Raw genomic sequence first — 24464 nt, forward strand, 5'->3', positions numbered from 1 at the left:
CAAAACTTTGAATTAAAAAAGTGAGACATGACCAATAATTATTCATAACCAGAAGGTACTTTCAGCAGCTGAACCTGATTAAATAAATGGTCATTATGCAGACTCATAGCGAGAAAGAATTGACTACACATTTATCAATGAGCATTAATTATTCTTTTAAGTGCAGGGTTAAGATGGTTTTCTCTCTGAGAGGGCACATGGCGTTTAACATTAGTATTATCCTTTGTCCACAGGTATTCAGGAACCACTTGTTAGCCATTGTATAATTAGAAGTCATAGTTGCCAGTTGCTTTGGCTTTTTTGTTACGTGTGACTAAAAACTGAGAGTCCACTTCCTTTAAATGATGTCTCAACAAGCCTCACTGGTTTCTTCTCAGTCTCACATTTACCTCTAACTGTAAGTCTCTATTTTGCATCTTCTCCCAGTGCCTCTCCCTGACCACATGTTCCTGAGGCACATGTTTTATTTAGTTGACACAATTTGTTAGATATGTTGTTGCCTCCAAATGTTTGTATCGATCACTCAAAATGAATCACCATTATTCATTTATGAAAATGGTGGTGAAGACAACAACTCCCATGATCCCGCGCTGTTTCATGACATGAGTAAAGTAAGTCTTAACTAACCAACTATTAATTGTGATTTTTAAGGTGTATATTAACAAAGTAAACTATCTTCTTTCCACATGTCTTTGTATAACAACGGGACATGCATGGTCCTAAACAGACTTTGTCCAACTTTCATTTTTGGGAAGTTTTATACCTCCCAAGAGGGTCCTGGCATTTTGCTAATGAGCAGCGTCATTAGCCATTAAACAGGCTTCACTCGGTCCATTTGGTGTCAGCCCTTCCATATTCATCGAAGTGCTGATCTACCTGCTGTGTTGGCAAAATAAAAAATATGGCATCATGATTTTTGCGTCTCCTTTAACAGTAATTGCTTAAATAAGAAGTGAAGTAAGAAGCAACTCGAGTCATTACATACTTAACCAGGCATGTTGGATTATTCCTCCAATCCCTTGTTTGCTACTGAAGCTGTTGATCTCATTGGTAACTTGTTTAAGTTTATGAACTAAAATCTTTATGTCCCCCCTCCCCTGTAAAATGGTTGAGTCCATGAATCCTATTTGCTCTCTTCTCACCGTGCGCATCTGCCGCTTCATTCAAATGAAGACAGAAACGGTTTGAAAGCCAAAGAACTGGAGACAAGCCAACTGTACGCTTGCAGTGATGAAAAAAGGTACAGTACAGCTGAAACTTGAATCAAGAAAATGTGATGGGTGGTCATATGTGATAGACAATTCCGTTGTAATTTCAATCGTTTATTTAATTGCTAGCTTGCAAAAGTCGATAGGACTAGTAGCTAGCTCGCTATACAGCTGCATTAAAATGTGAGAGGATGACTCGGTTATATGCTATAGACCCTATTGTGTATGTGGTATAAAGGCTGGGACGAATTTCGAATTATAAATATGTTAACTGTTTTCATTAGAGATTGGTATAAATAAATACATATAGACACCAGGCATGTGTGTTTCCAACAATAAAAATACTTGACTTGACTTTGTGTGTGTGATTTGCCACCCTTGAATTTAACTTGCCACCCTTCTGCCACCCCATGTAAAATTTTCTAGAATCGCCACTGCTTGTTTGTGTATCGTTGTTCAAAGTGGTATTAAAATGTCCCTGGTCGGGCATTGTGTGACGTGAGGAAAATGTTATTTACTGTTCCTAACAAGCTTGACTCTGGAGTTATGTTCTTTTCAGGCTATTACAGCCCCGACGGCTCTGCTCATTGTGAGTACACTGGGACTGTTAGAAAAGGGAGCTGATAATAAAGAGAGAGCGAGACAGAGACGGGAGCGAAAGGGAGGAGAGGGCGCTCCCTGAGCTTCTTCTTTCTCACTGGATTCTTGAACCTGCCGGTGAATCAGGTCTCATTGGCATGCAAACACACCTCCTGCTCTCATCTCCCCTGCTCTGTGCTCTCCTCAGTTCCCCCCCTCTCTCTCTCTCACACACACACACACACACACGCACACATGCACACACACACACACACTCACACACACACACCCACACACACACACACACAAACACAGACAGCTCTCTGGGGGGAGCGTGTTAATCTTTTATTTTACAGAGAAGGAACAGCGTCTGGTATTAGCATGCATGTGTGTGTGTAGGTGATGTTTTATGTTTTGCTCAACTTAAGTTAAGCGTCTGAAAGCAAGAGAGCTGGAGACTTTCCACTTATAATGATGCATTGGGGGAGACAGGTGGAGCGAGACGCAGGGAACAGGAGATTATAGCAAAAATGGAGAGGAAATAGACAGTGGACAGAAAGATGGAGGATAGGGAAGAGAAGGGAGAGAAAGAGTGGGAGAGATATGGAGAGTCATAACAATATGTGAGAAAAAGGGATACGGAGATAAGCAAAGGGAGGAAAGCAGAGGGAGATTGAGGAGAGTGAGATGGAGTTGAGAGTGGGTTACCAATTACTGGGTCATGGACTGGACAGTTTCATCTATTGCTGCAGCAAAGATTGCACCTCCTGCAATGCCAGCTGTACCCTTAGATTTTGTCTGATGTCGGTCTTTGTGTGTGTGTGTTTGTGTGTGTGTGTGTGTGCGTGAGACTTTTGCTCTTTTTAGCACAAATCTCCCGACGTGGATTTGTTACTGTTATGGGGAGAACAATAGGCCGGAAGGTGTAGTAGACAGGGATTGAAGAAACTAGTAAGATGGTGTTGGGGGCTGGGGTATCCAACTTAGCTTGGACCAGGGGTAGGCAACCTTTACTATCGAATGAGCCATTTTGCCCCCTCTTCCCCCAAATTAAATCTGTCTGGAGCCGCAAGACATATTTGATAACACAGGTTATAACTCTATATTTTTAGTTTTTAAAAAATTATAGTTTGTTGCATTTATTAAATTATAGAATGACAAAAACAAAAATGTTGACATTTAACTGCTATTTTTACCTGTTACAAAAAAGGAAAACACCAAACTCTTTTGAAGAGGAGAACAAAATACACGTGTAGGCCTACTTTGAAAGAAATGAAACACAGAAACACTTTTTTGCTCATCTCCAGCTTGGTACTTTTCAACTGAATTTAACTCTCTATTTTCCTCCCAGTCATTTTCTTTTTGGGGATTTGTCCCTGGTTACTTTACCGAGGCCGGGGGTCGAACATTTTAGATTAGCGACCTGCAGGGAAGAGCCGGGACGTAATAAAATGTGACGCATATTTTAGTTGACGAAATATTAAACCTTGAGAGCAGGTCAGACTGGAGGCTGACACCGAAACTAAAGCTCGGTACAAACCACACACACACAAACACACACACACACACACACACACACCCCGCTCCCGGTATTTCATGATGGCCTGATTCGATGATGATGATTTAAAAAATCATATACAAACCGATTCGTTAAGTTCGCGAAAATATGCGCAACATGCATGGTACAGGGAGCCACTGCAGAGGGGCTGGAGAGCCGCATGATGCTCCGGAGCCACAGGTTGCCGACCCCTGGCTTAGACGGACACATTGTTCAACCGTTGTGTGTGCTCACTGTCCCGCTCTGCATGCTGATCAACCTCACCATCACTGTTTGGTCTTTACAAACATTTGTCAGCTTTACAGCAGAAATTCGGCACAAATAGATTAGCATAAGCACTTTGCCACTGAACACGATGGACAGAACAAAAATGTACTGTGATCAGACGCAGACGCTTCAACATAACTTCTTTCAGGAGCCAAAATGGTTCTGTACGCGATGACCTGCAATTTACTAACTAGCAATATGTGCAATTAATTACTGCCACCTACTGACATACGAGACACATAACACGAGATGAGACAGGACAACCTGAGCAACAAATCACGGCGGAGAGATGACTCATGTGCTCAAACATGGCCTCTCAGAAATCGAATAGATGCAAATCCATCAAAGCAACAATGATATTTATCCCAATGGAGGGGGATGAATACTTCATTCATTTTACATGGCAAACATCTGCTCCTCAACAGTACAAAGTCAGTGTAACAACCAGAGCACATGTTTGAATAAAGCACCTGTCAACTGTCCAGAGAATTAAGGTGAGAGGGAGTCATGCGACTGGCGTCAAAACCAGAATCATTACAGATCACTCTGTAGCCTCCCCCATCATTTTGGAGGATTTCCACACTCTGCCTGCTGCGTCATGTCCTGCAAACTCAACTCAAACTCATGCCTTGGCTAAAACAAAAAAATCTGGACACTCTCCAGACTTAACATGAGAAAACAGCTCATGAAAAATGGCCACGAAAACGATAAGCTGCGGCAATATCAACTTTTAAACTTCTTCAATCCTCAATAAAACACAAAAATCTAAAAAATGTCCCCTGAAGTGATGGTGGGAGGCTGCAGCTGATTGGTTTAGACTGAAAGAAGAAAAAGAAAAAACCCTCCTCTCCCGTGAAACCATCCATCATGAAGTTCTAATAATGTTTCATTATGAGCTCCCACCTGTAAAGACGGAGGTGCTGACCACTTTGCTCTCCTGACTCGCTCTGACAGCGTTGAGACTGATCTCATATTCCGTAGCAGGAAACAGACTGGACAAGGTGTAGTTGGTCACATCACTGTCAATCACCACGCTGTCCACTCGACCTGCGGGGGAGACACCAGAGAGCGGCATCAGAACATCACATTTCTCCATGTACGGAGTTATACTGCTCACTCAATTGTTGTACACAGGGTAAATATTTAATCAAAGCCATATTTTAATTATAATTTTAATTAAATTTCACCGATAAAATGTTAGAATTAATTGCATATAGCAGGGCGTGGAGCAGGGGGCTCTGCTACGACATTTCTCGCACCAAAGAGACTGGGAACAGCAAATGCCATGTTCACTAAGCCGTGACAAGTATAAGCCGTGTGCCAGGTATATGTTGATATAATAAAAACTTTTTTAATAACGTGCAGCTAAGACAATTATCATGTTGAAAAGTGCGCTACCTTTGGCCGACTGGTAGGAGAACCTGTAGTATTCAAATGGAGCCAGTGGTTTGATCCAAGAGATGGTCACCGCGTCTTCGGTCACCTCCGACACCGTCACCTCCTTCGGTGGGTCTAGTCCTGAGTGATGTGATGGGTAAAGACGTGTTATACTGTGGTGAATATGGTCTTTGATACAACATATTCAATCAGTCAGTTTATTCTGATCCCAGAGGTACAGTAGGAGCGTATTTGGTGGTTTATAATTAAAGCAAGTTCAGGAATTTACATAGACATCTAAAAGGCAAACGGTGCCCTAGAAAGCCATAATACTGCGCTAATCCTCGTAAGGGTATTTCTTTATCTCATCTTCATTACAGCTATATAAACAGAGCTCTCCTTGTTCGGTGGACGAAAATTCAATTTAATGCAAATGTGAATTTATATTGCAACGATCAAAAGACATTCTCGAGGAAATCCAGCTGCATAAACCTAAAAGAACCAAGGTTTGCACAGGTTTTGTTGAACGCAACGTGAGCAAACGAGGTCCTTGACAAGGGGAGAAAAACATGTAAACCTACCACACTCTGTCTTTCCCAGTCTTAAAGAATAATGAGTGTTATTCACAAGCTCACAACTCTTGACTTTGAACACATTTAAATTTCCTCTGTATGAAACAAAGCAGCCTTTTAATAAGTTGTGATCATTCATTTGTGCATGTCTAACTGCCTTTGCTGCAGCAAACGTGGCATCAAAGAATAATGGCTGAAAATGTTATTTGCTCATAAGGTTTGGTGTAGGTTATAGAATAATGCTGTCAGAGACGTCTACTACGGTTACTGTCCCTTTGTAGGAGATCTCAATTCACTCTCCTCTGTGTCTGCCAATATATGAATGTGGCCTTTACGAATCAGACTTTGTTTGCACCAAATATATTTACCCCGATATAAAACTAGACGGGCACTGAACAGAGCCCATTCCTCCATCAAGGCCAAAGAGTTTCCTTATGCAAACTACATTTACATTCACTTGATTCATTTTTATTTGGATGTGCACCAAGCTTAACTTTTATTTATGTAATATACTAATAAGTCAGAATGTTTTCAGCGTTTAACAGAATTTTAATTTTTTTTTTTTAATGTAGAGTAACCAGTCCCAAGTTCACTGGATTTATTGAAAATACGGAAATGCTGAAAAATAAAAAAAATTATCTCGTAATGTTGCAGAAAGTGAAACAAAATAACCCCTTCTGCCTCCTCGACCCAATCTGTCCTTAAGTTGTTGTAATCCTACCAACAAATCGAATCAGATGAAAACACAACCTCCTTGGCAGAGACTTAGCTCATCGACCATCGCTGTGATTAAAGCCTGTATGAAAGCAGCATGTTTCAAATGACACTGCAAATGTAATTCTAAAAAGCCTCCCTGATTTAACAAGGGAAGCCAGAGAACAGCCTCTCATCTTCATCGCTTACGTCCAAACATGCTGGATCAAAGTGAGACGCCAAAATTACCACAGCCTAAAGACAGGTGCCTGAAACTCTGTTCATCTGTCTCAAAATCCCAATCCAATTTCCCCCTGCAAATCTGCTTATCAGCGTGTGTGCGGGTGAATGTAAAGAGGGAGAGAGAGAGAGAGAGAGAGAGAGAGAGAGAGATGCTGCCAAAGTCTGGCACAAAATTCAGATGACAGCACGCAGGTGTCTCTGGCACTGATGCCAAGGTAACGTCTCTATTGTTCAACGCTGACTTTCCCTCTTTTCACCGTTTTCTTCAGTCCCCTCACTTTCCCTTTTGAAGATATATATGTTTTGTCCCTCTTTCTAGGAAAAGTCTTTTCATTGTCTATTTCTCCGGCAGGTTTAAACAATGACCCTCTCCTCATTCTCCCTCTTCCCAGATGAGAACGGCACGCTCATAATTGGAAAAAACGTTTCTCGGACTGCTTCTCGACAGTCGTGTCTTGTTATATATTTGAAAGCACAGTAGGAGGAGTGTGTGAAGGATCTTTGTAATTGGAGGAAAAACTAAACACTAAAAAATGAAAAACAAACAGAGCATATGAAAGAAAGGGACTTAAAAGATTTAATTCAAACTGTGTAGATGGAAACGCAGCTTAGTAAAACGGACGCCGACTCCAGCTCCTACTCTAACTTGTACAGAAACAGTTTAAGCCTTCACATTGAGTCTGTCCTTTCCCCCTCTCTGCTTTCTCCTTCTCTACGTCCTTCCCTTTAGTAGAGCGCCATTTATCTGCACTTCAGACTCAAACATTATCCACAGTTAAAACAGCGTATTTGAGTTTAAACTAAACACTGGATCATTATTCAGACCGGCAGTTGACTCAAGTTTCATATGCGTGACAAAAGAAGAACAAAAACCAGCTGAGACTGTTTGTGCAGCGTCTCTATATCCGGCGAAGAAAAAACAAGCAGAAAATAAAAACCTGCGAGACAGACATCTAATTGCAAAACTCATTCTGCTGTGGCTCTGTGCAAATGAAATGCTCAAACAGCATTTTGCAAAGACATATTTGATCTGTAATCGCTTTGTATTTCCATTTCTTACACAGATTTCTCCTCATCTTCCGCCTTCTCGCTTTACCTCACACATGCTCATTCACTACTTTCATACAAAGAAGACAAAATAATCTTCTAAACAAATCCCCTAACCTAATAAAACTGTGATGGATTAAGCTATTTTCTGACATAGAACAAACATACTAGTAAATAAATCTTCACATCACGACATAAACTTGATCTCATAATAGGTTTGCATGTAAAGCGAACACCATGCACGCTGGCCTTGCATGGAGACATGGGAAGCAAGGATGCATAACCCTCTGCTCAGCGCTCACACAAACTCTGACCTTTGAGCTGCTCGTGTTTATCTGTCTTCATCAGTGTCAAACCTTAGACGCCACTCCTCCATGACTTCAAGTAGCTCACCTGTAGTGAGTGATGCTGTAATGGGCTCAGAGGTAACCTCCCCCTGAATCGTGATCAGACTGACGGTGTACGGAGTGGACGGCAGCAGGCCCTGGACCAGCGACCTTGTCTTGGAGCCGTCCAGCGTCACCTTAGAGGTGTCAGTCCCGTCGGCGGAGCTGTAGCTCAGGATGAAGAAGGTGGCGGGCGGCGCCGGGGCGCTCCACGCCACTGACACAGAGTCTGAAGTCACCTCGGACAGGTAGAGGTGCGTGACGGGTCTGATTCCTGGAGGGACAAGTGGTCATCAGAGAGTTTTCAAGGACGGGTGCAAAGCCAGGAAAAAAAAGAAAAACAACCGGCCATTGTTATGGAGATGATAAAAAAGAGAGATGGTGATAGATGGAAGCAGCTCCGGATGGTTTAGTAGATCATTAAAAATACAGTTGAGAAAATTAGCCTGGGGCGGGATCTTGATGGAGCAGGTGAGAGACAGACAAGGACCACAATAGTCCAAGAAAAAAATAGAAAGAAGGAAAACTAATGAGTCCAGGGTGAGGATTAAAAAGATTTGGAATAATGATGACATAGTAGATGGTGTTGTCTTCGACAGAAGACGATGATGATGAAGATGATGAATTTGAAACAATGCAGCAGCTGACACAGCAGGACGTCAGTGTAATTAGTCATGTGTTGATGTATCACCGACTTCTTGTTCCCCCTGGAGTCATCCCTTAAAACCTGGATTGTTTTCACCGACCCGAGTTTAGGTTCTTTAGCACCTTTTGTTATTCTCATTCCAATTTAGTGCATTACCGACCCGTGCAGTCAGCAGAAAACTGTATCTCATAAACCCCATGCTGGTGGTGTACGTGTGTGTCCTTGTGCGGAGAGCTGGTAGAAGAAGTGTCACATACGCACAAGAAGAAGACTCTCAGCCAAACACTGCACCACAGCTGCACCGATGGAGCCGTCGAGAGAATGACAAACATGGATTAAATGTGGCAGAGGAGGAAGGGAAGAGTAATTGTTGGTGTCGTGTGATGGCCGTGATGGTGATGGTGGCTGTGATGATGTTGTCATGGTCGTTCACGGTGATAATGACAAGTCATTTGCAAAGCTCGTTCTAAAGCTGCCTGTTTGAAATGGGCGGCTCTGTGGTGATGCTGGTGAAAATGTGCAAATGCTGTTCAGCCCTTCAGAGAATCACAGTGGCACAGTACGAGGATGAGGACGATGTTGGTGTTGATGGCGAAAGATGATTACCAATTGACTGAGGTCAGCTTTCCATGTCAGACTTTTTTTCCCCTGCATGATTCAGATGTTATTCCAGATGTCTGCTGATGTACCCTGCAGTGCTATTTCATACAGGATGCATTATGGGAAATGGAGAGTACAAACATGGGACTTCTACTCCAAGAAAGTAAAAGTGTAGATCATGTTGATGGTTGGGAAGTGAGTTCACTTGAGCACAGGAAGACAGATGTTGCCAATGCGGCCAAGTGAAAAGTGGATGAGAAGATGACAGGTAATTAATTATCCCCCCCATCCGATTCTCTCGATCTGTCATTTTATCACTCTTATCATTTTATCATCGCTCCTTTCCAGATGGTTCAAATGGCGTTACTGAGGGAAGCCAAAGATAACAAGTCAGGATGAATGCACTGATGATGGCTGTGAGGGTTAAGGCGGTGACTGCTGCCTCCCGGTCACGAGGAAGAGGAGAGGAGTTGATGATGATGAAAGGGGATGAAGAAAAGAGACAAATCTGGCAGCAGGTAGCCGAGTGCCCATCATCCTGACATCGGCTGTTTGTGCGACTTGAAAATCCCATCAAGTTCTCTGTGAGAATAACAGAGGGCCAGCAGAGCTGAGCGGACTGACAAGTGATCTGACATATCGCCCGGTAAGACACAAGTCTGGAGAGAAGAGAGCTAAGTTGTGATTGAGTCATTGTAAAGTGTTACTGGGAAACTGTGTCTGCAACAGGCACACAAACACACCTCGATGCAAAACAGAGGTGGAATTAGACAACGTTTGTAGCAGGCTCATTAGCCGACTTCACTAAATCACCACCGCCCGATTGATTCTCGAAAGTCTTTTGAGGTTCTCCATTTTTCTCACCCGCCTTTTACGTGCTGCTCATTATATTCACCTTTTAACTGCAGTCAAACGCCTGTTTTGTTCAAACAGTTCCTGAGCTCTGTGCAGTAACAGGCTGACCTTTCCTGTCTTTATCTGGAACACTCACTACCGTACTTTTTTGGATAACTGAGAAAACTTTTCTGAGATTTAGAAAATGTTTTTTCAGACGAAATACATTTCAGAGTGTTGGGGTTTGAAGGGAAATTATCTCACTCTCATATATGCTCCATTCAGAGCTGATGCCACACAAGCGCTTATAAAGACCGAGTGCGACACGTGCGTGCTTCTCCCTTCAGAGCCAGATGAGACATTGTGATTGTTTTGAAGTCATGTGACAATGGCTGACAGAGCCAATCAAGGGGTGTGATACTGCAGCAGATTACTGTGTTTCACTGACAAAAGCACTGATGAAAACAAGGAAAGCTGACCAAGGCTCAGTCAGTGAGAGAAATGTTTGATGAAAAGGCGGAGGGAGAACAGGGTAATCTCGGCAAAACAGCTTTATCCGTGAATGTTCACTAAGTTAAAGGGAAAGGAAATTATTTACAATTAAAGCTAAAATGCTGAAGCTATCAAACGCTTCACATTTATCTGCTTCAGAGGTTGAGAAATTAAAGTTTTTGTAGAGGTTGGCCGTTCTGTGAGCTCTTTAGAAAACCCTCCGATTACAGGAGGCTGTTTTCAACCTAAGCTTAGGTTCTACATTGTGATTCTATTTGGTGTCCTAGATCCTAATGGGTGAACTAACCTAATCCTGTATGGATGCTTCCAATGATCTAATTTGCACAAAAGTGTCACTGTTAGTTTTTCTGTGTCATAAAATGGGAGCGTTGGCTTCACCTGTGAAGGCGTCTATGGTCGCTGCAGTGCTCTGCTGTCGGCCTCTTCTCGCGGCGACGGTGATGGTGTACTCTGTCCCGGGCTCGAGGTCGGTCAGGGTGGTGGTGGTCACATCTTTAGGCACCGTCAGCTGGAACGAGACGGAGCAGTCAAACCAACATTTAACTTTAAGAAGACTTCACAGCACAAGGTCACAGCCTCGTCGGCTCCTTTGAGGACAAGTACGTGATAGTGTGAGTGTGCATTAGACCCCTGCGAGGCAGCTTAAAGGTGCTGCGTTTTATATCCTATTATCCATTTAATGTTCTTCTCTGCTTTACCTCTGTGGAGACGCCAGAGGAGGAAGTGAAGGTGACTTTGTAGTGGTCGATTGGACCCTGGACCACGCCCCACACCAGAGTGATGGTGTTGTCTGTTGACGCCGTCACAGTTAAGTCCATGGGCACGTCCAGACCTAGAAGGTGGACATCAGCATTAAATCAGGGCATGAGCACATCAACTGTATGAATGGGGAATGAGATTGTACACATCAACAAGGCAATCTACGCAGTCTGACACGTCAAATGTCTTTTGAATGATTTTTTTTTTTTTTAACCTTTATGGCACATGTTTTCCTAAATGTGCTAAATTAATTATTCTTGATTTGATGACAATAAACTGTATTTCAAACATTTTAATTCACAAATAAAACCTAGAGGCAAACCTGACAGATAAAGAAAGGTTGAGTGTATTAAATTAAACTTGACTTAGAGATGAGTCTTTATTTATTTACTACTTCATTCCTACCACCTAAAGTAAACTGTCTTTGCTGAGTAGTGTTTTGCACACGCTAATATTGTTCTGTCCACACAAATCATACGTGCAGACATGAAAGTCGTACACATCCTTAAAGGATGTGATCGTGATATTTAAAGCTATTTGAGAAAAGTGTGGCAGATCTAGTGCGTTTTAAAAGTTCATATGAAGTGCAGAGAACGGTGACGTTGGGAGAGTTTGCTCGTACGGCAAATGGAGGTGTAATTTTGCAAAGTGCAAAACACTGTCATGCCATTAGAATAACTTCAACCAGAGGAAAGATGTGCTTTGCAGTGGATGTGATGGGTGAGAGCAGTGAAGCACCTCCTTACGCTAACATTTTTAACAGAGGGCGAAACGGGATCTTTTTTCTCTTACAGCCAAACAACTCAAATCACAATAAAAATTCAAATTGCCGATCAAGCACTGAGGTATAGAGAGGGCCATTAACAAGAGAGTATGCATTATTACTGCTTTAAAATGCTGTAATGGGAACTTTGACCAGAGCCGGACACATAAAACAGTCACACAGCGCCCGAAAATGGTACAAGTCTTGCCAAAGTTTTGCTTAATTCCACTAAAACAGATTTTAATGGCTGGAACAGGAGCGTTGACCCACAGCACAAGCTGTGAATTACACATAAAGTGACAAATGGGCCTGCAAACTAACCTGCTGGGATGCTGTGATTTCCAGTGCAACGCTTCTGTGTTTCCCTCACTGTGTCTTACATGCATGAATGGATGAGTGGATTTATACAGTGTAGCACAAACAGCATTTCACTCACTGGTCCTGGCGTTCATTGTTGCCGGTGTACTCTGGTTGCTGCCTTTCATGGCGGAGATGCCGATGCCGTACTCGGTGCCTGGCAGCAGGTCTGAGGCACAGAGAGAGAAGCGGTTACTGGTTCCGTGCAGAATAAAGCAAGAAGCAACATCACACTGCCTCGTTTCACGCTCTCCTCCTACCACAAGCTGCATGTCAATTAGTTTTTTTTTTTCACATCAGCCCAATTAGCTCTACATCTATGATTTCTTGGCAAATGTAGATGTACATCGGTATGATTTGTGAAAAAATACTGTTTCTTTTTGCCCACTGCATAAGTGATCAGTTTCAAATCAATTCAGTGCGTCCACGGTGAGCTCAAGCTACAGGAAATGGAGATGAAGACATGAGCGATGAGAAATAAGCAAGAGTGACAGAGATTATTAGAGGAGAAAGTCAGGGAGAGCCCCGGAGAAGAAATGAGGTGAGAGAGAACATTGATTGCAGGGGCTGAACAGCATGACACGAGGACCTTTAGCTTCTATTCTCATGCCGGCCATGCCCTTTCCAGCACCGTGGCCTTTCAGGAAATACATCCCGGCTGACCCCTCCTCTCTGACAGCCTTTCAATACACCCGCAGGGCAACAAGGATTTCTAAAGATACAATCTGGAGGGTGTCAGACATGTGTTAGTCTTGGAGATAATCCTGCAATGTAAAACCGGCGCCTCTTGGGTTTTTCACAACACATGCAACACAATATATGACTTGAGAAGTGACGACAAACCAAAGTAAATTAAAGAAGAACCAACTCACCTGTGAGAGTGGTCTTAGAGGTGGCTCCCTCGTTGCGTGGCACAATGACTTTATCATACTGTTCTCCTGCTAACGTGCTGTACACCACCTGGTAGCCCTCCACCTACATTCAAACATACACATGTAAACAGTTATAAACGAACAATGTTTAAAGAGTAACTTCATGCTTTGGCTCGAGTGTCTCTCCCTGGAAATTCAAAACCACATGCAGACATCGTAAATACACTCATAAGTCTCTTCAAATTAGCTTGCTTAAGTTTAAGCCATGTACAAAACTGGTTTTAACATTTAATTTTTTGAAACGCGGACCACAGCATCCTGATTTATACATTTTTTTTTGTTTATTCTTGCAATCTTTCTGCACTGCAGTTGAATGAGATTCATTCAGAGCTTCCTGACGCCTCTCTCTCTCTCATGCCGACCGAGAGTGACATTGGACGCATCTGTAAACTCAGACTTGGTCAAAACAACATTGTTAAACGCGTTAATTTGCATGTCGAGCGGGGAGGTGAGATCCGATCACATGCGGTCACAGGAGACACATTCAGGAAGCCTTTTAATGCCAGGTGTGAACACGTACTTAGTGCTGGCCACTTGGGATCGGATCTGTCAGGATAGATTTAAATACCAGGTGTGTACACAAGTTATCCAGGGTGTTTAGGACTCCAGTAGCAGTACGCACTCTTTTTCTTCAGAAATCAGTCATATAGCAGAGGAAGTAGAGGCTTTACGCCTCTGCAGATTCCTGGCGTCCAAGACTATGTTCATCAAATGGTCTGTGTTTTTGTGTGAGACAGAGAAAGCCGAGGGGCTGGTTGGTTCAGGGGTTAAGTTGATGAGAGTGCGTTTTCCTTTTCTTATTTATATACTGTAAATGTCATTACGTAGAGACTTCCCACACAGTTAGCATACGTACTATAAGCATCGATCCTAAAAGGTGAAAGACACTTAGTTTGAAACACTAGGTGGTGTTATTAGCCATATCAACCCATAGTTATTAAATGGGATTTATTAAGTTTCAATTTGTTTCATCAAAGTATAGTCATATCTTTTAGTTTAGAGCTAAAAATAAAAACATTTAAATGTGTCCTGTCTCCTTAACAGCTTCTGTCTTTATCCTGCTTTGCTGATGGCTGATAAAATAAACAGTTAAGTCTAACTATTGGCCCAGGAGGATATTTGGCTCTCTGTCAACACTTTGCAGAATCATGAGGCTGAATACATTTGCCGTGCTATCAGGCATCAGGGCGGACTGGCTTTGTAAGTCTGGGTGTGTAGTTAGTGAGCCCTGCAAATACCACTGGAAATACTGAGTGAAACATCATGATTTACTACATATAAATTCAGAGTGAAACATTCCGCGATCACTTGTGCCCACTGGGGTCTTTTTTATCTTTTTCATTATTGACACTCACAAAGCAGACGGATGCAGACCCACCTGTTTGTGACAACAGAGCGGAAACGAGTCTTAAAACCCATTTTCAGGGCGAGTGTTGTGGAAAGGTCGAGAGAGGGTGGATATGGTACAAAACTGACATCATTGGCAAATGCTTGGTGATTTTCAGTATAATCCACAACATTTAAAACCAACATCTCTCAGGAGAGTCCTATTTTGAGAGGATTAGCAAGAGTAGCTTCAGTGGTGTAAGAGGAATTTTGATTTTTTTTTCAGACCATTCAATTTAATACATTCATCAATCAGTGCGCTCATGTGTTACATGTAAAATCCTAGGCTCCAAAAATAAAAGAGGATGAATATTCAGCTCATGTCTAATTACCTCTGCTTCACTGTTATCCCATTCGAGCTCGAGGGCGGTGGAGGTCTTGGACACGAGCCGCAGGTTCTTGGGGGCATCAATTTCTGAGAAGAACGATAAAGCTGACAATGTTGGGGACACTGAGACCAATTCTCAGTTATTGTGAACAAGCAAACTTCAGCAGTTTGAACAGATACAGACACAGTTCGTAGCAATCTGTCCTTAACTGGAGTGTATCAGGTATCAAGAAGATCTTACTTCAGTTTAAACAAACTGAATTGGACAATTTAGTACATTTGAATCTAAGTTGTCATTGAAAACAAAGTCATTTTGATTTAGCTGTTTGCACTGAAAACAAATGAAGATGATGTTTTCACAAATACTTTCTTATGTACAAACTTTATTGTAGACAATAAATCCCATTGAACAGATGGTATCTACCGTTTCACAAACTGTAAGGTGCGCTATGGGCCATATGTCATTTAGTGTTCTTTTTCTAGAGGTAGGCTTTACACACACACACACAACCACACACGCACGCACCCACCCACACCCACACACACCCACACACACAACAAAACCACTATCACCACATCTGCTCGCTGTCAGGCCTCACCGGTTGTGAACTCAGTGGAAATGGATCCGCTCTCGTTTCCTTTCCTCAATCCTCTGACCGACACTTCGTAACGGGAGCCAGGGCGCAGGACCTGAGGCGGCAAAAAACAACAGCGAAGGTTTAGTTCACCTAATCTTTTGCATGGATTTTCCCCTTTGTCTTTGTTTTATCTCTAGACACAGAAGGCAAGGGGACTGAGAGATAAGATTATTTAATAAGCATGAAAAATGCGTGCACGCGCACACACACACATGCACACGTTGTGAGGACAATTTCATAACCTCGAAGTCAACTCACACGCCAAAGAAAAACGTTCTGTAACTTCAGGACATGAGGAATTGTGCACACACACTCACAAACAAACACACACACACACACACACACACACACACACTCACCTGCAGTGAATACTGGCTTAGTGTAGGCTGGAGGCGGAAGGTGGTCCGTGGCCCCTCACCTCCCACGAGGCCATAACGCAGTACAATCTGATCGATCTTGGCTTTGGGAGGTGTCCACTCCACGAACGCCACCGTGTCTGACACATCCCGCACAATCAGCTGAGTGGGGCCGTCAATCACTGGGAAAGGAGCAAGTATTGAGAGCCGGTTTGTTATGATCAAGGCAGAACCACTGGGGTATTATCAAGTTGTCAACCTTTCCATATAAGCTGAAATACATTCTGACTCTGTATTATTTGACATTTTTATTGCCATTTGATTCATGCTCTTAGTTTCGTCTTTTTCCGGTATCATTATTTAACAAAACTATTTCAAATTTGATTATTTTTTTTTGGTCAGACAAATTATCAGTTTAGTTCACATAAGACAATGTCTTGGTCTCTTTTCATTGGTTGACTCTAAAGTTAAGAAGGTAGAGGTTTCATACGTCTACAAGTAACAAGTTCTGACTTAAAACTCTCAGATTGTCTCATTACCAAGATTTTAAATAATCAATAATGTGATGGATCACTAAGTGATATGAGATTTAAAAATAAAATGGCGGCAGTAGAGTATCCTATATGTGGAGCTGGATCAATGTTCCGTTTAAACATGGCTGATCAAAAACAGACCAATCAATAATTGATCCATCAGAAAGAAGTTTTTGCTCTGCAAAACTTTAAGCACATTTGTCTACAAAAGTAAAACAACTTCTCAAAACTAAATGTTGTCCAACTACAAGTAGCTTCAAACAGCCTTGGCCTATATAAAGAAGAGTCTTGGCCAAATTAGGATTAAATGAAACAGAATCAAAGAGTAAGTTTGAAGCCAAATTCAGCTTTGGACTAATTTCAGTCAACATTCAGGGACGCTAAAATGGAGAATTTAAAAAAAAAAGAAGAAAATTCATGTCAGTGCTTCAAGCTTTTGCAGCAGAGCTGTAGATGTGGATTTCTTATCAGAAAACCAACTGGCATGTAAAAACTTATCAGAGCTGACGCACACTGAGGCAATGGGCTTTTATCTATGCAAGGTGCAAACCACCAGCCATGATTTAAGTTTCTCCAAGAGGGAATTGCTGGAAAACAACATTTGCTGGGAGTGAAGAGCTGGAAACTCACCGGGTGTGACGAGAGGAAACCCACTCCCCACTTTGACACTTAACACTCTCTCTACAAGCTTCATTGTTAGAGTATCAGTGCCAATATAGAGGAATTTCAGTTAGAGTAATGGGTTGTTAGAGAATGTGATAATTAGTACTCTGTTCCATTAACCTCTTAATTACCTCTTCCCACAAAAGCTCTGGTGTGACATCTGTTACTTTAGCAGATGTCTTGGTACATGCAGGTGCTTTTGGTTTTCACACCTTCTTGAAGGATGGGGCTCAAAGCTTCATTTTAAATGACATTCACAACTAGTTTATAATGGATAATTTGAATAACTATCCAATTGAATCTGAAAAAAGGAGACATACCTTATTAAATGTTTAACATGAGTGTTTTAAATTGAATGCACCACACTGAGATGGCATTACCATACTGCCGCTGCAGGCCCCATGGGAGGAACTCATGCGAATGGCACATTTCACATAAAGAGCAAAACAGGACCGATGTTCTCCTTTAACGTCTTTCACTCAGTACCTGGGATCTAAATGAGTCCCACACTCAGGCTTGACATATCACAGGTCCACCCTGATCCTTGATGTATTAGAAATTGGCCCCCTGGGTCTCGTCCTAGAAAACATCCTGCGGAAGACGCTTGCCGAGAAGCGGTTCTCTCGTCAGCTGTCCTCTCCCTCCGGTTTTATCTGCGACTCTTCATCACACTCTTCCTCCGTCCCCGGGGGAAGGATAAATCTTTGTTCTAAATAATTGAGTAACTTCAAATTTGTCTTTTTCTCTTTCTTTATCCAATAAGGTGACCTGCAGCGGACCGCCATGAAAAATGTATGAGGGCGTGCCATGAATTATTAATCCATACTTAATTACAACCACCCCGAAATGAACGAAGACTTGACAGGAAATTGATGGTGTTTTGACTGCGGACATCAAGAGTTTGAATTGGATCTATTACATCTGTCTGACCTGTGTCAGCCGGGTGAGCAGTGGGGCCGATACCGCCGTGAGGTTTACATCAGGGACATCAATGGTGGCAGAGTGACAGATATGTCAAGGTGACACTCACCGCCAGTTTTTTTTGCTATCGAGGTGTGGGAGTCAAATCCTGATCCCCAACAGTTCTAATCAATTACTCATGTAAATTGATTATCAAGCCAAACAGGTTTCCAGCTCCATGTCTTGTTTGCTCTCTATTTTATAATCATTGGAAATTGAACACTGTGTTTGGTTCTGTTGTTGGGACAAAACAAAACAAGCTTGTAAATGTCACCTAGAGCGTAATCGACTGATTATTCGAAAAACAAAAATGACTGAGTCTGACATCATACTTCTGCAACTGAACCAGCCCCACTTCAGACCAGTGGGAATAACAACAGACAAAGAATAATTGCTCTAAATTTGAATGAAAATGTGTGTAATTGGGACCCAATGACTCCTAGTAAAAAGCTGGTGGAAAATTTAGTTTTTCTTTTGAATCTTTAAGGTAACATTTAGTCAACGGACCCTCATTTTGCTCATGTGCTATAATGCGACTTCACGCCTACCCAAAAGGAAACTTGTATATAAAATACATAATTTTACAGGAAGTACTATCATAAAAAATGGGTTAGTCTTTTCTTTTTTGGGACAAATTTGTTGCAAAATTTCAATACACATTTCTGAATTATCTATAATCAAAATGAAAGCTTCTTTATCTATATCTACTTTTAGTAGACTGAGGGCAGTCACAGAGGAACAGCATGCAACATTCGATGTCTGGAACTTTCATAGATATGAGATATTGTTTTCCTCAAAACATTGTATTTGACAATGAGTACGCAGGATGGAATTATGACATCAAATCCTCCAGATTTATGTTGGTCATTTCATGATCAGCTGATTTGAATTCATACGTACATGTTGAGATGGTGGCGGTGACTGGCTGACTTCGGCCCTGATCTCGGAGCGCCACCAAGTTGACGGTATACTCCTCCCCCGGTCTCAAACCAGTCTGCACGAAGGAAGTGATGGTGCTTGGCAGCTGTGCCGTCATCCCTCCATCATTGTCCTGGGAACCAGACAGACAGAGGCCATGTGATGAGAGGACACGTTGTTTGCATATTTTAAGTAAGTGTTAACTACTGTTGGGCACATTCCTCTCAGTGGAGAAAAAGATCTGGCAGATAAAATAAAAACATCCTCACCATTAAGATGGGGCTGGTAATCCTGAGTCCTGAAGTTATCAGGAGCAGGTAAACTTCGAAAAAATTTAACTGATTCATCCCACCCATCCCCATCGCCCCTCTCGTCAAAGGCCGATTTGTTAGTGACAGACAGTAACGTCATTTAAACCGAAATAAATTATGAGGATTTTCAATAAACAAAATAAAAAGTGTTTTAAAAAAAAAACTTACCAACCCTTTTAAATATTGACATCTACCATTTAAATATTATAGTACCAAGTGGATTGAATTCCATGCAGTACATTTTCTTCACGATATGCTGAGATGTACTTTCTATTAACTAATTTGTGAGCTTCTGGATGCTTTGGCACATTAACTTCCAATCCATGTTACTTGGCAAAAATGACTTATGTGCGCCACAGTGCTATTTGTCTGTTCTGCAGAGGCAGCACTCTGTACACTTCCAAAGACCTGTCACTCATCCACACGGAGCCCCTGCTATTCCCAGCTGTTCTCAGAGAGCCAGTGTTGCACATGCACTTCCTGCCGACAGACAGATGTTCCACCTACTGCTGCTCCAAGGTCCCCAAAGGGCCTGCGCTACCAAGGCTCATATTAAAAGAGAATATATAGCAGCTTGCTACTTCCCTGATTCCAATCTGTGATTGGAGTTGTACCGTTTAATCAGCTCAACTAAATTACCAGGCTGGGTAGCAACACACAACGCTAATGATCCGATAACAAGTGGTGTTCAATCTCAATAACAATATGGTTAAATGAAGGTAATGCTAAATTATAACAAAATGAATCACCGTGACTGTACATCCTACTCACATCTCCTGTGTCGGTTTGCTCATAATTACTCATCAGTCTCGCCACTGACAAGCTCCCTCAAATAAGCAATTACAAATCGTCTTACTTTAATTACATTGTACCTGAGTGCGGATGTAGAACCTTTTAACTGAATGTTCAAACCTGGTATAAATCAGCATTTATTGGTAACTTATTAAGTTATTTTAGTTTTTCCATGTGTATCAAAAACTGGTGAGAGGTGATCTGAAAAATTCTTATGATATATGATTGGAAATGTGTTATTGCTATGATTTATTTCTCAATCACTGGAAAAAGGGAATGCAGCACATTTTTTGTAATTACTTTGTATTTACAGAAATATGAATTAATTAAGTAAATAATGAGCATACAACTGTGTATCGTTTATGTGTGCAAATGTGTAAGAGATTTTCTGGCATTGTTCCTTTTTGGGTTTGGAGAGTAATGGGGAAGATCAAAGTGTCTCCCAGTGGACAAAACACATTAACTGTGCAGAGAACCGTCCGTGGATCATCCAGAGCGAGGGGGACATTGTTTGTGGAAAAATACATCACTGTTGACTTTTTAAAGGTAATTAAATAGTAATGAGCAATACATTTAATCTATTTGTTTCCCCTTTCTTCATTTTAGAGTTTGATCTTTCACTTTAAGAACAGGACTTGTTGATTTCACATTAAGCTGCGTTGTCATCGTTATGGGTGTGTTAGCTGCACTTCTTCGACATTCCCTGGTGGTTCATGCACACCAGTACAGGACTCTAAATTTAATTTCTCAACAATATACATGACATTCTACTGGCTGGGGAGTTCTGACAGACTCCTTGCCGAGAGCACAGGAAGTCTGTCCAAGCAACAAAATATCTGAATGGGAGCAAACAGTTTGAGCACAAGCAGAGCAAAATTAAAGCATGAGCAGAGGCGACTGGAGTACGAGCGCAGGGCTTAGATTGAAAGCATATTCTTCAAATGTATATATACAGTAATATATGTACACAGTGGTTTCCCTGTATTCTCCATTGATCTACCTATTGTTTCACAGATTTTCCCATTTATTGATTACAAGAATCCCATTTATATGACCTATTGGAGGATACTTTGGTTCTGGTGCTGAAAACGTTGGCTGTATGGCTGCAATCTAACGTCAGATATCTACTGAAGGTGTTAGCTTTGGGTCCCCCCCCCCTCCCTCCTTCTTTCACTGTCTCCGGTTGCTTCTAACAGAGCAGTGAGTTCAGTGTTTGTTCACATAGGCCAAGGCTTTCATGCCTACTTCCATTAGCAGATTGTCAAAATTCAAAATCCCTATTGCTGGATGCGATCCACAAGTGGCAGGGCTGCCAACTCATAATATGATTTCCCCCGTGGCAACAGTGAGGAGGGGGAAAAGCAAGGGGAGACAGAGGAGGAGGAGGAGGAGGAGGAGGAGGAGGAGGAGAGAGGTGATGGAAACAGAATGGGAGTGGAGCGAAGGAGGGCTGGACATCTCCACCAAGAAGTGGTGGATGGTAGATAAGAGATAAAAGGGAAAGGGTGAGGGAAAGAAAGATGGATAGAGGAAGAACTGGTAGAGGAGAAAAGGAGGCAATTAATTGAAATTAGGAGGACCGCAGCTTGTTTTCAACCAGAACGATCTTTCCTTACAAGGGCTTGAAATAAATACATTAAAAACGTCTTCACATCAGATTTAGTGCTTGGAGCCTAGCCGGACCAAAAGATATCTCCCCCTGAGAACACCTTAAAGGAGAAAACCAATTACTTTGAGAGGGCATGAGATTAGAGTGCCGAGACGACCTGAGTTTACAGCAGTGAATTGGAAAGAAAATCCTTTTTCTTTCTGCCTTTCAACCTGGCTCCGCTACGCTTTTTACGAAAGGGTTATTCTGGAAAGGGGTTTAATGGCTCATCCATCTAATAGCCAATAAGCTTAAGACAATCCGCTTGTCTAATTTGGTACGGGGCCCCAAGAAAAACCAGGAAAGTCTTTCAAGTTATTTTTCTTCTTTTTGCGGCACATTACTTTAAAAAAAGTTACAAAATAAAAATTCTTAACAAATTTCCCTATTTATTGTTAATATTTTTAGTTAGAAACTTTTCTTAAAGACTACTAACAGGACAGGGGCAGTTCAGAGGCCAAATCCGATTTCAGCTGGGGTCCTCCTGGCAACTAGATCTGCCCCTGCCATGAAGAATACTTTGTGTAAAATGGAAACTCCAATGTTTTGTGTGTTGGGGGGGGGGGGGGGGCGGCAGGTAGTATTACAACAGGATGAACACATTCACCGAGTTCTCGCACAGCTTTCTCTACCTTGGGAATGAAGCTGATCTCCCATCCATCGAAGGAATAGTAGAAGGGTTGCCAGTGGACCTCCACCGACGTCTCTGTGATGGATTTGAAGACTAAACCGTCCGGATTGGAGAGATCTGGAGAGTAAGCCAGAGACAAATTATTGTTCTTCAACCGCCCACACAGCCCATGAATCACTACTCAATCTAATGCTAGCCGTGTCTGACTCTGGACGTTTCGCTTTTTAATCCCTGTATGTGATCTGTTCTCACGTCTTTGTTAATTTTCTTGATTTTGATCATGAGGGATGCTTCTCTCGTGCACTGACTCTACAGGATTTGTTTAAACTTTTATAAATTAAAATGTAATTTTGTTTAAAAACATATTTAAAACAAGAAAACTTTTTTTAGCTCAGATATGCATAATACTTTCTAAAGCCGGCCGGCATGCACCACTGATTCCATAACTCCGACTTTGATATTGCAAATTGCCCAAATTACTTTTTCCACAGACAGATGGGTCCCTATGAATCACCCCGGATGATCAAATACAACATTTTATAATGAAGTTTTGCAAAGTCGACCCAACAATTCATATCATCACTGATAAATGGTTGCATAGGGTTTAAATGCCTTAAATTGCCTTTCACTACGCCAATTTCTATCACTGGAATTAAATTCAGTTATCTGTGTAAGGGGGGGAATAGCAGCGGAGACAGAGCTATCAAATTGTATCAGCTGTGTATCTGCCAGCTATATGTGAGGCAATACAGGCTCTGTTGCCAATGAAAATTGACTATAGCATATTCGTGGGCTGGTAGTAACTTAATTGAAAATGGGGGTGATGAAAATGTGTGTGAATGGACAAATGGAGCAGTAGAAATGGACATAAAACCGTAGAGATAAATGAACAAGTGCTGTGATTCATTTAAAGCCGATCTAATGGAAAGAGAACCTGTCTTATATGCATCACTCATCATTTACAACATGAAAGCTGTTCATTTTATCTGAATTGGTGCTTACAATTTAAACACCCACTCATTGAACTGATGACCAGCAGCATCATTGGACTTTAATTATCACACTTCAAAATGTTTATTAGGAAGGAAAGGAAGGATTTAAATGTTGAATATCTGGTCCGATTATCTATTTAATGCCCGTTTTTGATTCAGCATTTTCCGAGAGATTTGAGGACATCTTCATCTCAGCGGCTTGATGCCCAGCTCCTCAAGTGACTGGCTGGTTGTTCCAGGAAAAAAAAGTTGTTTGTTTTAATAGGATAAAATTCATTTCGGAAAATTAAGATTGATTAAAGATTGTTAATCAATCAATCAAGTTGCTGCTCGACTGATGAGACAACAGTGATGATTCTTTGAAAATGTAAATGTAGAGTAAATAAGAATGCACAGAGGCAGCACGTGTGTATTGATACATCTTCACTACACTTTTCACTATACATCAATTTTTAGTGATCCATTTTTCAATCCATGTGCATTTTTATCACCTGCATTTCTACAAATAATTCTTGGTTCCTTTCAAACCACTTCCAGTGTCCAGTCGGTTGACCTGGTGTGAACTCCACCAAGGCAAGTTGTTGTAAATCATAGTGTGTCAGACGAAAGTCATAAATATGTGCGTGAGTGGGAATTGGAAACAAAGCAGATGTTCGAGGCAGGAATCACAACCAGCTGCAAAGAGGAGCAGGTGCTGCTTTCACTCTGTTGACACTGAAAAGCATCTTTGGGATGATTTAACGGGGGGGGGGGGGTGATGCAGCCCAATGAATGACTGTTTGCTTGTATGAATACATGAGCAATAGAGTACAAGACAGTATTATGGGAAAATCGACCGGGAGGTTGATTCAGGATTTTCTTTTTCTTTCTTCAACATTGTGAGATGGGGCATTCTTCAACATTTTCATTGATTTCTCAGAGAATAGGTCACAAATCTAGTGAATTTAAATGTGCCTCTCTAGTTTGTTACGGAC

The 24464-nt window shown here is 41.8% G+C and overlaps 1 protein-coding gene across 1 annotated transcript in view; it reads right to left on the bottom strand.

Moving 5' to 3' along the window:
• The window catches only part of tnr (tenascin R (restrictin, janusin)), a 155653-nt gene that overhangs the window by 36892 nt on the left and 94297 nt on the right, over positions 1–24464 (bottom strand). The window contains exons 11-22 of the mRNA XM_062405176.1: positions 22500–22615; positions 19099–19249; positions 16046–16224; positions 15648–15738; positions 15053–15135; positions 13275–13377; positions 12482–12571; positions 11222–11355; positions 10902–11031; positions 7938–8204; positions 5011–5130; positions 4516–4659 (exon numbers count right to left, since the gene is read on the bottom strand). Coding sequence (XP_062261160.1) covers positions 4516–4659; positions 5011–5130; positions 7938–8204; positions 10902–11031; positions 11222–11355; positions 12482–12571; positions 13275–13377; positions 15053–15135; positions 15648–15738; positions 16046–16224; positions 19099–19249; positions 22500–22615 — 1608 coding nt within the window. The remainder of the gene's footprint in view (positions 1–4515; positions 4660–5010; positions 5131–7937; positions 8205–10901; positions 11032–11221; positions 11356–12481; positions 12572–13274; positions 13378–15052; positions 15136–15647; positions 15739–16045; positions 16225–19098; positions 19250–22499; positions 22616–24464) is intronic.

This window comes from Platichthys flesus, chromosome 14, assembly GCF_949316205.1.
Source record: "Platichthys flesus chromosome 14, fPlaFle2.1, whole genome shotgun sequence".
NCBI classification, from domain to species: domain Eukaryota; kingdom Metazoa; phylum Chordata; class Actinopteri; order Pleuronectiformes; family Pleuronectidae; genus Platichthys; species Platichthys flesus.